The sequence below is a fragment of the Moschus berezovskii genome, chromosome 9 (genome assembly GCF_049115385.1).
Source record: "Moschus berezovskii isolate FMDL1 chromosome 9, NW_MosBer_1.0, whole genome shotgun sequence".
In the NCBI taxonomy this organism is placed as follows: Eukaryota; Metazoa; Chordata; class Mammalia; order Artiodactyla; family Moschidae; genus Moschus; species Moschus berezovskii.
The window spans coordinates 57,902,395-57,918,827 of record NC_142468.1 but is presented as its reverse complement, the minus strand read 5'-3'; the positions used below and the strand labels follow the sequence as shown (position 1 = coordinate 57,918,827).

The 16,433-nt window shown below is 39.7% G+C and overlaps 1 protein-coding gene across 2 annotated transcripts in view; it reads right to left on the bottom strand.

Moving 5' to 3' along the window:
- The window catches only part of USP3 (ubiquitin specific peptidase 3), a 112,474-nt gene that overhangs the window by 77,857 nt on the left and 18,184 nt on the right, over positions 1-16,433 (bottom strand). The window contains exons 2-3 of one of the 2 annotated variants that reach the window (XM_055435450.2): positions 6,003-6,063; positions 1,946-2,077 (exon numbers count right to left, since the gene is read on the bottom strand). In XM_055435450.2, coding sequence (XP_055291425.2) covers positions 1,946-2,077; positions 6,003-6,063 — 193 coding nt within the window. Of the gene's footprint in view, positions 1-1,945; positions 2,078-4,918; positions 5,037-6,002; positions 6,064-16,433 lie in introns of those variants that run through there. The other variant, XM_088839677.1, reaches the window with a different exon arrangement.

Here is a 16,433-nt window from a genome sequence, read left to right as displayed (position 1 = left end):
AGAAAAGGCAGAGGAACCAGAGATCAAATTGCCAACATCCGCTGGATCATGGAGAAAGCAAGAGAGTTCCAGAAAAACATCTATTTCTGCTTCATTGACTATGCCAAAGCCTTTGACTGTGTGGATCACAATAAACTGTGGAAAATTCTGAAAGAGATGGGAATCCCAGACCACCTGACCTGCCTCTTGAGAAACCTGTATGCAGGTCAGGAAGCAACAGTCAGAACTGGACATGGAACAACAGACTGGTTCCAAATAGGAAAAGGAGTACGTCAAGGCTGTATATTGTCACTTTGCTTATTTAACTTATATGCAGAGTACATCATGAGGAACGCTGGGCTGGAGGAAGCACAAGCTGGAATCAAGATTGCCGGGAGAAATATCAATAACCTCAGATATGCAGATGACACTACCCTTATGGCAGAAAGTGAAGAGGAACTCAAAAGCCTCTTGATGAAAGTGAAAGAGGAGAGTGAAAAGGTTGGCTTGAAGCTCAACATTCAGAAAACTAAGCTCATGGCATCTGGTCCCTTCACTTCATGGGAAATAGATGGAAAAACAGTGGAAACAGTGTCAGACTTTATTTTTTTGGGCTCCAAAATCACTGCGGATGCTGATTGCAGCCATGAAATTAAAAGACGCTTACTCCTTGGAAGGAAAGTTATGACCAACCTTGATAGTATATTAAAAAGCAGAGACATTACTTTGCCAACAAAGGTCCGTCTAGTCAAGGCTATGGTTTTTCCGGTGGTCATGTATGGATGTGAGAGTTGGACTGTGAAGAAAGCTGAGCGCCGAAGAATTGATGCTTTTGAACTGTGGTGCTGGAGAAGACTCTTGAGAGTCCCTTGGACTGCAAGGAGATCCAACCAGTCCATTCTAAGGGAGATCAATCCTGGGTGTTCATTGGAAGGACTGATGCTAAAGCTGAAACTGCAATACTTTGGCCACCTCATGAGACGAGTTGACTCACTGGAAAAGACTCTGATGCTGGGAAAGGTTGGGGGCGGGAGGAGAAGGGGATGACAGAGAATGAGATGGCTGGATGGCATCACCGACTCTGTGGACATGAGTTTGAGTGAACTCCGGGAGTTGGTGATGGACAGGGAGGCCTGGCGTGCTGTGATTCATGGGGTCACGGAGAGTCGGACACAACTGAGCGACTGAACTGAACTAGTCAGAAAAATTCTCACCTTATTGTCATTTATATGAAACAGACATGTATAGTGTATCACAAAGAGAGAATAAGGCCTCCAATATCCTTTTAAAGGATGTGATACTTAAAAAAAAAAAAAAAATTAGCCTGAAGGACTTCCCTAGTGGTCCAGTGGTTAAGAATCTGCCTACCTATGCTGGGGTCTCAGGTTCAATCCCTGGTTGGAGAACCAAGATCCCACATGCTGTAGGGCAATTAAGCCCCATGCAGTCAAATACATAAAAAGAAAAAATAATTTAAAAAGGAATTAGCCTGAAAGACTAAACGCAAAATTCTTAACATTTACCTACAGAGAAGAGGAGGAGAGTGGAACTGTGTTTGGACAAGAGAGACTGTCAAAATAATTTTTTAAACAAAGAAGTGAAAATTTTAAGTTTATGTAACAAGATGTAAACTGGAACAGTAGGAACATGGATTTCTATCATGTTATTTCTTAATTAAAAACAAAACAAGAAAAAGAAAAGAAATCATAATGAACAACAGTTACCTTTCATTTCCCTAAAGCTTAGTGGGATGGGAAGAAGAGGCTATGCAGGCTTACATCTGAATGATTAAGGTCAGGAATTCCTGACAGCCCCAGTCCTCTGTGCATCCCCACAGGTCTAGAGGGCAGTGATGGCAGCCCCCACTGGCTTAGAAACTAGGGGAGGGGAAAGAGCCAGGAAGACAAGCAAACACTTGTACACACACAGTAAAGGAATATCATTTTCAGAAAATATTAACACTTACCAGTATGTACTGTAGCTACTGCAATCCATACACACCATGTGCTGTGCTTTTTCTTGCTTTTCTGATTTCTTATGGTTGGTTAAGGGTATTTGCGCATCTTCATAATGTTTTTTTGCATGGCCATTCACATACCTTCCAAAAATCAAATGAAAATATATTTTAATCTAAATACTGCTTTGGAAGTTAAAGTAGCAGGAGACGATAACAAAATTAGATGGTAATCAAATAAAAATGAGAAAGAATTCCTCCTAATAAAGTGCGTTCAATCCCATAAGAGCATTCATCACTTGGTGATTTATTAAGCTGAGTTCTTAAAACATGCTCCTTTTTTGCAAACATACAATCAACTTTCAATTATACACAAGATAGGGCCAGGCGAGGAAGGGCGCTATCTATTTAAATCAGTTTTAATAACACTTATCAACTCCTTTGCTGATTCTTTTGCTAGCCTTTTCCTTTTTTAAGCTTTTCTCAGGCTGCTACCCCCAACTCAGGCTATTATCAAAGACAAGCTTTGTAAACTGAATTACTCAATCACTGCCCACAGGGCCACAGGCTCTGCTTGGGTTTCTGCTTAATATAAAACATGAGAGTCAGACATGGAAACAGGATAATCTCCCATCTCTTTCTCATCAATATGGCTTCAGATCTTTTATTTGAATGCCTGAATAATCACTCCACTAACATGGAAATAGGGCTTGTTTAAAAGAAATCCTAACAAAACACAAATCATCTTAAGCTTATATAAACTGTTATTTCTTACTACATGGACAAAGATAATCAAAGGTTGACTACAGTCATAAAAATTTTCTAACACTTTCCAACTCAGATTTAATAAATCATTTTATCACAAAAAGCAAAATGAAATTTAAATAAAGTTTCATCTATACCTTCTCCTAAACACTGTACAATATAATGCCATAACTGACTACTACTTAAAGACCTTCATAAAGCAAAAACTTTCCAGTTACTAGCAAACATCCAGTTTATAGAAGGAAAGGCCTAATTGTAAACTAAGAAGAGTCAAAACAAAGGTTGCTTACGTAGTACCAAAATCTGCTCAGAGAGTTAAGGTGACATTTTTCTCATAAGGTGCCTTATTTGTACAGGATCAACACTTACCTTGGAGAAAGTAGGATAGTTTGTGGTAAGTAAGATAGTTTTTGGTAAGTAGGGAGGATCACGGGCTTCCCTGGTAGCTCAGACAGTAAACAATCTGCCTGCAATACGGGAGACCTGGGTTTGATTTCTGGATTGGGAAGATCCCCTAGAGGAGGGCATGGCAACCCACTCCAGTATTCTTTCCTGGAGAATCCCATGGACAGGGGAGCCTGGTGGGCTACAGCCCATGGGGTTACAAAGAACCAGACACGACTGAGTGACTAAGTACAGCACGGGGAGGATCAACTACCAAGCCCAGCCTCTCTACCCGAGGAAAACTAGAGGCATCAGAGGCACTGCTAATGTCAGAATGTGATCATGTTCCCTCCCAATTTTTTTCACGATAAACATAATGAAGACTTGTGTGTAGGGTCTTCTGTTCACAAAAGTGGACTAAAATGAATTTTAAAATATAAATAATGATTAAGAGTATAAATTCAAAACTTAGACAGCCTAGGTTTAAAAGCAGGCTTTGTCACACGCTGGTCTGGTAAGCCTGGGTGAGCTGCTTCACTTCTCTCCTTCTGTTTCTCATCTATAAAACTGAGATGACGGTATTTATACCCTATGGGCTGTTAGGTGATTATTATTATAATCCACGGCTCAGAACGCACGCATGCATGCATGAATGAGTGAACGAATGAATGTCAGTTTTATTTTACTTGTATTTTCCTTTATATGCTTAATCACTATCCATTCACAATCTCAATAACGTAACTGCTTGGAAACTCATCACATTAAACACACTTCAAGATAACACACTGGACAGATGAGAAAACATCCAATATTTAACTAAAAGATAACTTCCAAGGAACCCTATAGGTTCAATATCTAATCAGCTCAATAGCCTATGCTTACATGTTTTTGTACTGTGTCATGAAAAGCAACAGTAATATTTATGAGTACCCTCAGAATCCCGTAACAGTCAATATGGAACAATAATAAAGGCATTACTACTTTCAAGTCTTTGAAAACTGATAATCTGGACAGAGTATACAGTTCTTCACTAACCATACTGTAGCCTCCAAATGTACTAGATGTTTTCATGGTTACTATAATAAATTTCAGTGATAAAGTAAGTAAGTATATTAAAGATGACATTAAGATTAGCAATGTTTTGGCTAATATTCAAATACATATCAGAAGTTAACAGTCATGTATAAACTAACATAAAAATAAACATTTTCCTCATCCAGTTTTAGATTTTTACCAGATAATTTGGTCTAAAACGGGAAAAGTATCATTATACAACATCACAGATTTTTTAACAATACAAAAACTAGAAAAATAATTTAAATGGTATGGTGTCATAATGGCCAATAAGATATATAACTCAAATATGCTCCTGATAAACTATATTTCCTAGTTGAAAGAATATTCAATTTAAGACTCCCCTATAGACAAGTGATCTAAATTACTAAAAGAAAATCAGAATTCTTGGCAGTCAACACCCAGGATTACATGATAAAAGAAAAATAGCCAGTCAACTGTATAAAATGAAGATTCAAATGCAGGGTACTTTCATTATCTATGTAATCATATTTCTCTGAAACTATATCAAATTTCTAAACCTAAGATTGATTGCAATTGGAAACATACTACCTACAGAGCCTAGAAAATTTTCCATTTATTCTTCCAATACTTACTTAGAGAACTATGTGTTGCTTGCTATTAAGAACCTTAATCTCTCTAATTTTTGAGAGTTTGTCAGGTCTTTTTGTTGACACATGACCTTCCAGATTTTGGTTGTAGAGCACTAGGAGACAACTGGAGGACAGAACTATATAAATTTTATTGCATTATAATTCTCACCTCTCAAAATCTAGGAGAGGAATCTGTCTCTTCAAGTGCAGAATTTAAGTGCTTCTACTTTTCTTCTTTTTTTTTTTTTAAATGTTATCTGTACAAAGTATTTTCAGGTTCCCCAAATCCTAGAGATTTCAAAACCACAACAACCACAATTAAGATATGCAGTTAACATTTTCCAAAAGCACTCTTAAGTGTACATGGAAAAAAAAATACTCAATTCCAGGTCTGAAAATATGAAACACCAAACGTTAACTGAATGAAGATGCTCTCTTCATGCATTGAGTGTTTACAAATAATAATGGGGAAGCCACCCAAATAAACACAATATAAATTTCAGACTGTAGGACTTAGTATGATTTCCCATCCCCTTGCTGCTAAGCTACTAACTTCTGAAGTAAATTCAAAGCAGATTTTCTAAGCTAAAAGAGCCACAGAAATAAAGTGCCTACTACCCGGCACACCAAGTCTGATACTTATTTGAGTTTGTGTTAGAAGAAAGAGTCACTAAAGTAGTTGATATTTAAGTAACATCATTTTGAAGCCAAGAACTAGGAGGAAATGCTTAGGCTTGAACTGGGTTTGGGAGTGTTAAGTCCCTATAAAGCAAAAATGTCTTAATGGAACAGTGAAATATTTGGTACATCTTAGACAACATTGATAATGAACTTCACTGTGAGGCCATTTTCAAGGGAAGTCCTTTATCTGTTTTGTTTTCAGAAGAATGATATGGTATCTTGGATTTGATTCAAAGGTCAGTAAAGGGAGGGATGAGGTAGGTAACAGGGAAAACAAAACCGGCCACATGTCAATCAAATATTACTAGCAGATTGTCTTGATCATCAAATTAATTCTTCTGAGTATCAACAGAAAGGGGTTCCCCCAACCCCAGCCACTAGATTTTCCTCAGTTCCACCGCTGAACAAAGGGATTCTATTAGGAGAGGGAAGCCCTACAGAGAAGTATGCACACACTATGATTAAACAATGGTGCTAAATAAATCCAAATTAATAAAACTGGGACCAAAGCTTAGAGGTAAACTGAAAATAAGCAAGTTGTGTAGTTAAGTAATAATAAGTATGTCACCTACCTTCCACAGTGGACACTTGAACAAGTCAGACAGACCCAGGGGCTTTTGTTGGACCGGCACACTAATAAAAAGAAAAATACACAATATACCAATTGTATCATATTATTTCCCAGTTTCTCCCCTAATCTGCAATACCACATCCTGTGATTAAGTTATAAATTCCACGGCTGCTTAGGTGCAATTAGATCACAAATCCCTGCTTTCTGAGTGCATTTACAAAAAATGGCTGCCTAATTAAAGTTACACGGCAAGGAATCTGAACACATGTCCACAGCAGCTGCTCACTGTCACTGTTGACTCAACTCAAACAGCTTAACACAAGTTAAACACATTTCTCCTTCATTACTTATTCCTTTCTACCACAGTCTCTGACAAGTTAAGGACAATCTATTGTCTCATTAAAAATATTTTTTAAGTCTAATTCTTTAAATCACATGTCTTTACCATAGAGGTCATAAGCTACTATAAATGACAACTCTTTCAGTTTATTTAGTAAGAGGCAAAGCCTAAGGATACAATTCAGAAGACTAAGCCCAATTCTTCCCAAATTAATGCTTCAGTTGCATTAAATGTAATTCTAAAATTACAACTTCATGTAGTTCTTGCTGAAGGTATAATCAGGATATTAATTACTTTGAGTATTTATTATAGGGATGAGGCAGGCAAACAGGGTATGAAAACTTTTAACATAGTGACTATAATTTTGTTTTTTAAGCCCTATAAACATAACAGTGATTTTTAACAGGGAAGGGATGTAAGAATCACCTGTAAACAACTTTTTCAAAATACACACATTCTCTTGGCAGACATCTACATTGAGGAGCGGACAGAAGGACAAAAGAACATGTCTATTTTGAGAAAGGTAACTTCCCAGGTGACTCCCTGAGACAACTACTTGAGAACCGCTAGGCAGTCTCCAAGGGGCATGAGAGGGACAGTACAACCAACACTCAGGATTATAATAAATCGACAGCCTGGCACACCGTATATGCTCAATAAACACTTGTTGGAGCAACATTCAAATGTCTTAGTTCAAGATACTAAGCTCTTCCAAGATCTGATCCCTATTATATCGGTCTTACCTAATTAATACGTCACAATCGGCCTTTCTTATTGCTAAGAAAAATTAGCCAACACTGGAAATAAAGTGACTCAAGAACTATAAGCCCTTTCAATGTATAATGAAACACATTATATCAATACAATGAATATCCCAAAGAAATTTAATTATAATACCATTGTGTGAACTGCTGTTTACTATTGATTAGGACTCAAATTCCATGAAGTTACAGGTAAAATTGTAGGATTTTATTTGGTAGAGGTAATATTTGTCCAGCATACTCCGAAGGCTATGGTTTTACTACCCTGCAGGACATGAACTGATTTTATATCTAACCTAGCAATTTACTTCAACATTCATTCTTCAGTGTCTGCATTCGCTCAGTCCCTCAAATGCTCTTGGAACCAGCTTTACCATCCCACTGGTTCCCTCATTAGTGAGTTAAATAAGCCTTTGACATGCATTCATTTTATATTTGTGTAGGAGGGGAGGAGAGGGCAAGGAGGAATAGGGGAGTACAATCATATGCTCCCCAAGGGACTCTGCCTGTCTGCCCAGCACAGGGCTCTAACTACTTGTGCCTAAGAAAGTTTGTGCATGCATGCGTGCTCAGTAATGTCCAACTACAGCCCATGGACTGTACCCTACCAGGCTTCTCTGTCCGTGGAATTTTCTAGGCAAGAATACTGGAGTGGGTTGCCATTTCCTACACCAGGGGATCTTCCCTACCCAGGGATTGAACTAGAGTCTCCTGCATTGGCAAGGGGATTCTTCAACTCTACACCAGCTGGGAAGCCCATAAGAAAGCTTTCAGTGGTAAAAATCCCCTTCCAGGTAACCAAAGGGCTTTACCTTACCTTTACCTTTCCTTATTGCATTGTATCAACTGCTAAGGGCCATCCTGAAGGCATTTTAGTTGTCTACTCAGCTTGGTCCAAGTTTGTCATACGTGCATGTAAGTCACATGACAAAGGCTAGTAAGAAGAATGCCAAACTGCTAACAGTTATTTCACACAGGTACATGAGAAGACTACTGTGAGGTCGTCTTGGCTATTGGCTTTTTATGTGTACACACCCTGTGGTATCTGATTTACATCAATAAAAACATGACAGTCTTACAGTTTGAAAAGAAAGACCTATAAAGTATATTTTTAAAAAGAAAAATAAATTAGAACATAGTTTACTTGAAACAGATAATCCTGGTCTGAGATACAATTTGAAAGATTAAAAAACTACAAATATTATCTAGTTTTATTCCTCCACAAATCTTTTTCTTTTAGTAAAGACTAAGAAACATTGTATTCAGTCTGGGAAAAAAGTTTAATATGATCCTGAAATAAGTAATTATAATGGCAAGTTGTTTTGTTTTTTAAGATTTGTTTTAGGTGGGCCATTTTTAAAGTCTTTGTTGTATCTGTTACAATGTTTCTGTTTTATATCTTTTGGGGTTTTTGGCCACTAGGCATGTAGTATCTTAGCTCCGAACCGGGGATTGAACCCACATTCCTTGCATTAGAAGGCGAAGTGTAACCACTGGACCTCCAGAGAAGTCCTCAGGGCCCAATTTTTTTTACCATTAGTCGGTTTTTCTTTTTGTGTAACTATGGGAAGATTATTTTTGCCCCTCCTTTGAATGAGGAAAAGAAAACCTAGAACAAAATCACTGTTGTGTTCCCTACCAAGTGTTCATCCTCTTCCCCTACCCTGATGGCTGTAAAGTGTGTGTACGGACAAAAAATACATACAACACTGTGATCTAATTTTTCTACTCAGTACAGTAAATGCATTTCTTCGCGTTACTAAATTAGAACATGCATGCATGCTCAGTCACTAAGTTGTAGCTGACTCTTTTGCGATCCCATAGACTGTAGCCTTCTAGACTCCTCTGTCCATGCAATTTTCCAGGCAAGAATACTGGAGTGGGTTGCCATTTCCTACTCCAGGGAATCTTCCCAACTCAGGGATTGAACCCACATTTCCTGCATTGGCAGGCAGATTCTTTAGCCATCAGGGATGCCCACTAAATTAGAAGAGTGTACTCTCATCTTATAAAATCTCAGTTACCTCATAAAGTTTTAATTCCTTAGTTTTAAACTTTAGAAAATATGCCCTAAGGCTGAGGGAAGGAAGAAGAGGGAAGAAACTGCCTAACAGGGGTAGGGCTTATTGTGGGGGTGATGAAATGTCTTGGAACAGGATGGAGGTGATAGCTGTGGATGCACTAAATGCGCTGAACTCAGTTGTTCATTTCAAGAGGGCTAACTGGGGAATCCCCGGTGGCCCAAAGGCTGGGACTCTGCACTGGCACTGTCAGCTGCACAGGTGTGACCCCTAGTTGGAGAACTAAGAGCCCACAAGCTGCACGGCTTGGCAGTAAATAAATTTTTTAAAAATTTGTTTAAGGTTAATTTTATGTTATATGAATTATACCTCACTTAAATAAATAGGTGCTTAAGACAGGGACAAGGAGAAAGAATAAAAGGAAGTAAAATAGCACTGACATTCCAAAACACTAGAAACAAGTCAGCGTGTCTATTACTAAAAAAAGACCTCATTTTCTAAATTAAGAAACCAAATTTCTTCTATCATGAATATTTACAATAAGAAAGTTAAGGTTTAATGTGTAATAGGACATTTGGTCTTGGCTATTTAAAGGACAGTACTCTCTGAGTGCATAATACTTTCACAACAGAAGAACATCTGAAGGCTAGGAAACTACAGAGAATAGGGTTATTATGAAGCCATTTATTACACTGCTTTGGTGAATATTCACTCTGTTTATATATCCCTTATCCAAATTATGAAACCTTTAATGTACCCAGGAAAATTATAAAATAGAAGAAAAGGTGCTGGCTTTGAGTTAAACGCTCAATTATTGCTACAAATAGAGCAGGTCATAACATGAGTAAAAGAACTACAAATAATCTTAAAATCATTCTAATCATCTTACGGGGACATATTTTATTATAAAAGGCAGTCTCAGTTTACAGATAGACAGGTTTCAGATTTATCAGTAGGATGAACACATTTCCTGTGGAAACTGCGTTAGAGGTCTGCAGGCTATTCTATAAAACTCTATAAGAACCATTACAAAACTGAAATACTACACTGTGTGTGTGTATAAAATAAAACCATACACAGTCAATAAAAATGTTTTTAAGCTATAAACTATTCAGCAAAACATAAAAATAATAAACAAAGGTTTTTATTTTTTAAATGGTTAATGCTGGTCCTTAAGAGAAAGAGGGTGCTAAGGATGGAAACTTATAGAAGTTCAAAATGATAAGCCTTAACTGAGAACTCATAAAGGCTCTTTTTATTAGGCCTAATTACACTTCAAGGTGATGTCAGGGCAAGGAAGCCATGCAGTGTATTTCTCACACTGTTACACGTGGCCACAGGAGGGTCACTGGGTCTCATAAATACAGTCTGGCCTTCTTTCACTCAGGTTATGAAATGTCCTCAGAGCTACTCTCCTCCAGCAATCTGTCCCATATGCTGAGGCTCTCGTGGCCCCGAGCCAAGGTCTCCTCTCTCAGCTCCTGGGCATCTTAGCCTGGGGGACAGACACTGTCTAGTTCCCCTCACTCTCTTCCTGCTGTTGTGGCCTCAGGACCCTGCCCTGTTCTCACCCTCAGCCACAAGCTCTGCAAGTTGGCAGAAGCACCCCTTTGAAGGGGATAGAGACTCCTGATGCTCTCCCGAGCTAGGGCCATTCTGCACAAGGCAGAAGCTTTGACACAGGCTGGGCAGGCAAGAGAGGTAGAGGAGCCCCAGATTCTAAAACATGCTCATATTCATGGATTTTTGCTAAAGCCCCCAAAAGCTTTAACTCTCTGGAAATCCAGAAGTGACAACTGATGGTGGGAAGGCATCCAAGTGATCCACAAAACAAAGTGGTTTTACTTCCCACTGTTCCTATGAAGGGGGCTTCCCAGGTGGCTCAGCAGTAAAGACTCCACCTGCCAATGCAGGAGACATGAGTTTGATCCCTGGGTTGGGAAGGTCCCCTGGAGGAGGAAATGGCAACCTACTCCAGTATTCTTGCCTGGGAAATCCCATGGACAGAGGAGAATGGCGGACTACAGTCCACGGGGTCGCAAAAGGTTCGGTCATGACTTAGCAACTAAACAACAACGTTCCTATGAAGGGAAGACTGATCTGCTCCTTTACAGAGACAAAGAAAGGCAGAAAACTAGGGAGGTCTGTGCTCAAAGAGGCCTATTTACACACGAATACTTTTAGGTTGTGTCAGAAAACAAAATGGCATCCACACTGAATATAAATTTCTTCCCAATGATTTTCAAAATCCTTAGTATTCACTACATAGAGCCTAATAAGATAGAGTACAAGTGATATTCAAGCCCCATCAACACTGCTCCTGGAATCCTGATTTTTTCATAAAACATCACGCACTAGTGCTTACAACACAACTTGGTCACTGTCTCTACAGGCAAAAACAGTTCAAGCACATAGCACTGATAGGCTAGCAATTTATAGGGCATCCACTATCAGCAGCTGCTTCAGCTGGCAGAGAGGCTCTCAAGCTTCTCAAGAATTTACAAACGTGATGACCAGGGTTCTAGTCCTGGCCCTACCATTACTACAAAGAGCTGAGAACATCGCTACTGTGCTGGGTCTGTTTCTTCACTGTAAAATGAAGACTGGGTGATAAGCATGTCCCCTCTAAGGATAAAATTATTCAAAGAAGATAAAGCCAAAAATAGATGAAATAATCAAATAATTCCCTATAGATAAAATTCTTCCACTCTCCTAATTTTCTTAAAAGGTTTAACAAAAAGATTAATTGCTAATGTAGTATAATTTTCTAAATCAACGCTCTTCAGCTTTTTTTTTCTTTTTCCTGCTCCACAATCCCCGAGAGGCAAACATTCTCAGCACACTGCCCTTCAGTAACAGCGGAGTCACTGTTGTGGAGTCACTGTTCAAAACCACTGGAGACAAAAGTGCTGCTCCAACAGTAAAACTCAGAACACCACCCCCTCCACCCAACAACACACAGAGTTTTTTAAGTGCATCCCTCTAAAAAATTAGCAACCCAGAAGAAAATATTCGTAACTTACGGTTTTTTTAAAGAGTTAAGTTCATTATTATCTATTTAATATTCATCTAGTTCACTTTCACACATTGGAGAAGGAAATGGCAACCCACTCCAGTGTTCTTGCCTGGAGAATCCCAGGGATGGGGGAGCCTGGTGGGCTTCCGTCTATGGGGTCACACATAGTCGGACATGACTGAAGTGACTTAGCAGCAGCAGCAGCACCACATACTATGTGCCAAGCACCACTGCACTTTACTGTGCCACTTTATAAATATTCCTTCATTTAATCCTCTACAGTCCAAAGAGGTGTGAACTATGATTTGGCCTGTTTTATAGATAAGGAAGCGGTGGCATATGACTGAGAAGTTTTATATACCTTGCTACATCAGTAAGGGACAGAACTGGAACTCAAACTCAATGTTTGAAGGCATGGACTGCTGAAAAGCAGAAGCCCAGCAGGTTGTTACTTTTGCTTTAAAAAGATTCCATACTATGTGTTCCTGTAAGTGTTATACACCTGTATATAAATTGTTTGACATCTAGAAGGATATATAGTAACTGTTAACGGTCACGTAAAAAGAATGGGATGGGGGACTGGAGCCACAGAGCCCTACTTTCAACTATGCTGTCTGAATTTTGTCATAAAGCATTACTTCTTTTACAACAGAAATTAAATTTAAATGTCTTAAATTTAGAGATACTGGTAATATAAAGCTGTCCTAATGAAACAGACTTATTCTAAATTATTAAGCATGAGTGGTAAGTGATTACAAAACCCAATTTTACAACTCTATGGGTCTGAAAACATACCAATGAAAAAAATTTGCAGCTGTTACTCAAAACACGCACACACACACACAAATACTCCATAAAAGTATAAACAGTAGTGTTACTCCTCTTGAAATCAAAGGATAGGGCAGAATTACCATAAAAAAATTCTATAAATATTCCAGTATATATACAAGTAGAAACATACTCCAGGACTAACCCAGTTTACCCTCCAACTGATATATTTTTAGATGCTTTGCCGTTGTTGCTCAGTCGTTCAGAGAGCAAGGCATATAATCTTCTTTATACCATAAAGGCTCTCTGAACCATATACTCACAAGCCTATTCTATGCTAAAATTTCTGAAGTCTATCTTCAACTTGAATCCTCTGAAAGTACTGGGGGAAGGAGTGAGTGGTAAAGTCACATGGATAAAGCAGGAAATGGGCTGTAAGGTAGTCCCCACAAGAAGAAATCTGGCTACACTAAGCAACTGCCAAAGTGCCAAGGCAACCAGAGTGCAGCCGAAATCACTGTCTGTGTTCTCACTCCCACCCTGATACTGCTGCCCATTCTGAGAGTAGGCACCGGGTTCCCAGGAGACAGGAGAATTCCCCTATAAAGCAACAGGCAGTGCCCAGTGCTAAAGAAGTGAGCCAACACTGGAGGAGGAGGAGACCAAGCATGAGCACCCAATCCACAGCGCTCAGAGTAGCAGGTTCACAGAAGATAAGGCAGCCACAGCAGTTAAGAAGTGGAGTTTATCCTGGTTGCCTTTCCACCTTCCCCCTCTTGCAGCTCTGTCTCGCCTCAGTTCCATTCTTATTCAAGGCTGGCAATCAGTTAATCTCTCCTGAATCATTAGATAAGTAAATGGCTTTCTGGTAAAGTCATAGTTCAGTATTTCTTATAGCCATTCTTCCCCTTCTGTTTAATGGCCCTATGATAGATGAAAGATAACCACAAATTCTTGAACACTCCTCCCACCGAGAGGCAGATCTATGTCCTCTTTCCTTGAATCTGGGCAGGCCCTGTCAGCGCCCTGACCAACTGAATACTGCAGAAGGGACCGGGTGTCAGTTTGCAGGTCTCAGTTTTAAGAAATTGACAGTTTCCTCTTTTGATTGCTTGGAATGCTTGTTTTTGGGGTGGCCGGCCACCATGGAAGAAGCCTAAGCACCCTGTGAGAAACACACTATGAGAAAGCCAAACAACGTAGAGAGACCTTGCAAAATATGACACCTTAGTGTGTGCTGGGGGCAGGGGTGCAGAAACAGAGACCAGGAGCACAGAGGCTTGTGACAGGTGCGTTAAGAAGCCACCATGGAAGTGGATGCTCCAGCTCAAGGAACTCCAGCTGAGGGAGCCCCAGCTAGGTTCTTCCTGAATTCCTGACCTACAAGATCATAAGCAAAATGAAATGATTGTTTTAAGCTACTAAGATGACAGCATCCACCATTCACCCCTGCCAAATGACTCACAGGAATGAGTGACACTGCCGTTCAGTAGAGGTGAGGATGAGACCCTTCAAGAGGCTCTATCCCATAGGAATCAAAACCATCCAAAGACTAGATGATACCCTCTGCAACAGAGGAGGTAAGACAGTAAAACACTGTAGTCCATCATCGACTGAGCTGCCATCATCACTTAGGACTGGCTCTCTCTGTATCCTATCAATATTTTAAGTCTAGATGTGCTGTCTTGAGCATAATAAGACAACCTATTTCTTGAGCAGAATATCACATAGCAAAAAATGACCTTCAAAAATCTCAAAACCGCTATTCCCATAGCAACCCCAAATTCTTGATGAAGATTCTGAAGAAAATGTCATTGGCACTTGCAGGAATTCCTTTTCTCTTCATTAAAAGCTACAGAGCTTATCCTTCATTCCTTTGCCTCTCTGGATTATGTTCCCTAATAAGCATTCTGGGAAACCTCACATTTTATTTAAGGTTGGATTTGAAAACCTAATTGAATAATTATGAGTCGAGAATATCCTCCTCCATTTCTGTTTCCAATTCTCTCTTCACCCTAAGAGTGCTGACAGATTCCTCAGCCAGCCTGACTTGATTCCCATCACACCCATTAGCAATGTCTGATCCCAGCCTTTGTAGCTGGGGTCAAGAGCCCACATCCTAACCAGACTCCCAAGATTTCTGAGGAAGTACTTTGACTTTTCTCTTAAAGGTCTCAACAAAGTGTATGGGATTTTTGGGTTTTGGTTTGTTTTCAGTACAATTGCTTTACAACGTCATCTTGGCTTTTGCTATACAATAAAGTGCATCAGCTATATGAATACATATATATACTCCCTCCCTCCCACACACCCCCCAACCCACCCACCTAGGTCATCACAGAGCCCCGAGCTGAGCCTCCTGTGCTTCATAACAGCAGCTTCCCACTACCTACTTTACACATGGTAGTGTACATATGTCAACCCTCATCTCTTCATTTGTCCCATCCTCCTAGTGCCCCGTCAGCCCAGCGGAAGGAAGCAGGGGAAAGACTCTGCACCACATCATTTTGGCTGAACTAGGCAGAGGCCATGATCCCCTGGCTTTGGCCTTTAACCCCACCAAAAGAATTCCTTCCTGCTTTAATACAAAAATGTACCAAAGTGACTTGGTTACCCTCAGGAATGCGACTATTACTCTGTAGACTCAAAAGGAACATGTCAGAGGCAAGCATGGGCTCCAGAACCCACATAAGTCTTCTGGTCACCTTCTAGCTCTCCCATTATTTTATTCTATGACCTTAAGGAGTTGGTTTCAGAGCCTGCCTCCTCATCTGTAGCAGGGGACAAACACCACCTCTGCCTCAGATGGCTAGGTAAGGGTTTCATGAGACGAAGTGCATGAAGGGCACAAGGGGCCTAACAAACAGAAAGCCCCAGTGACTCTCAGTTCCCTTCCCTTAAGAATATATTAAAAAAAAAAAAAAATACACAGTTGCTGCTGCTGCATCGCTTCAGTCATGTCTAACTCTGTGCGACCCCATAGACGGCAGCCCACCAGGCTCCCCCATCCCTGGGATTCTCAAGGAAAGAACACTGGAGTGGGTTGCCATTTCCTTCTCCAGTGCATGAAAGTGAAAAATGAAAGTGAAGTCGCTCAGCTGTGTCCGACTCTTAGTGACCCCACGGACTGCAGCCTACCAGGCTCCTCTGTCCATGGGATTTTCCAGGCAAGAGTACTGGAGTGGGCTGCCATTGCCTAGCTATCTGGGGTTAATTCTGGTGACAGGTATTCTACACAAGGCAGTTAACATATGTCCACATATAGCATGATTGCTAATTTTTCAGAAATTTTTCCCTTAGTTTACAGACATTAAAAGGATGGGAGCTGACAATTCCTTTTCACAGAAAAATTCCAAATAAATAAGTCAGCAAAAATCCTTCAGAAACTCCTCCGGTATCTGACTTGAAATTAAATTATTTTTAAAACATCAAATGAATGAGATAAAATATTCTATTTTAATAAGCTGATCTCAAAATTGATATAATGATTATATACTTTAATGTCAGAATCATTAAACTTTACACA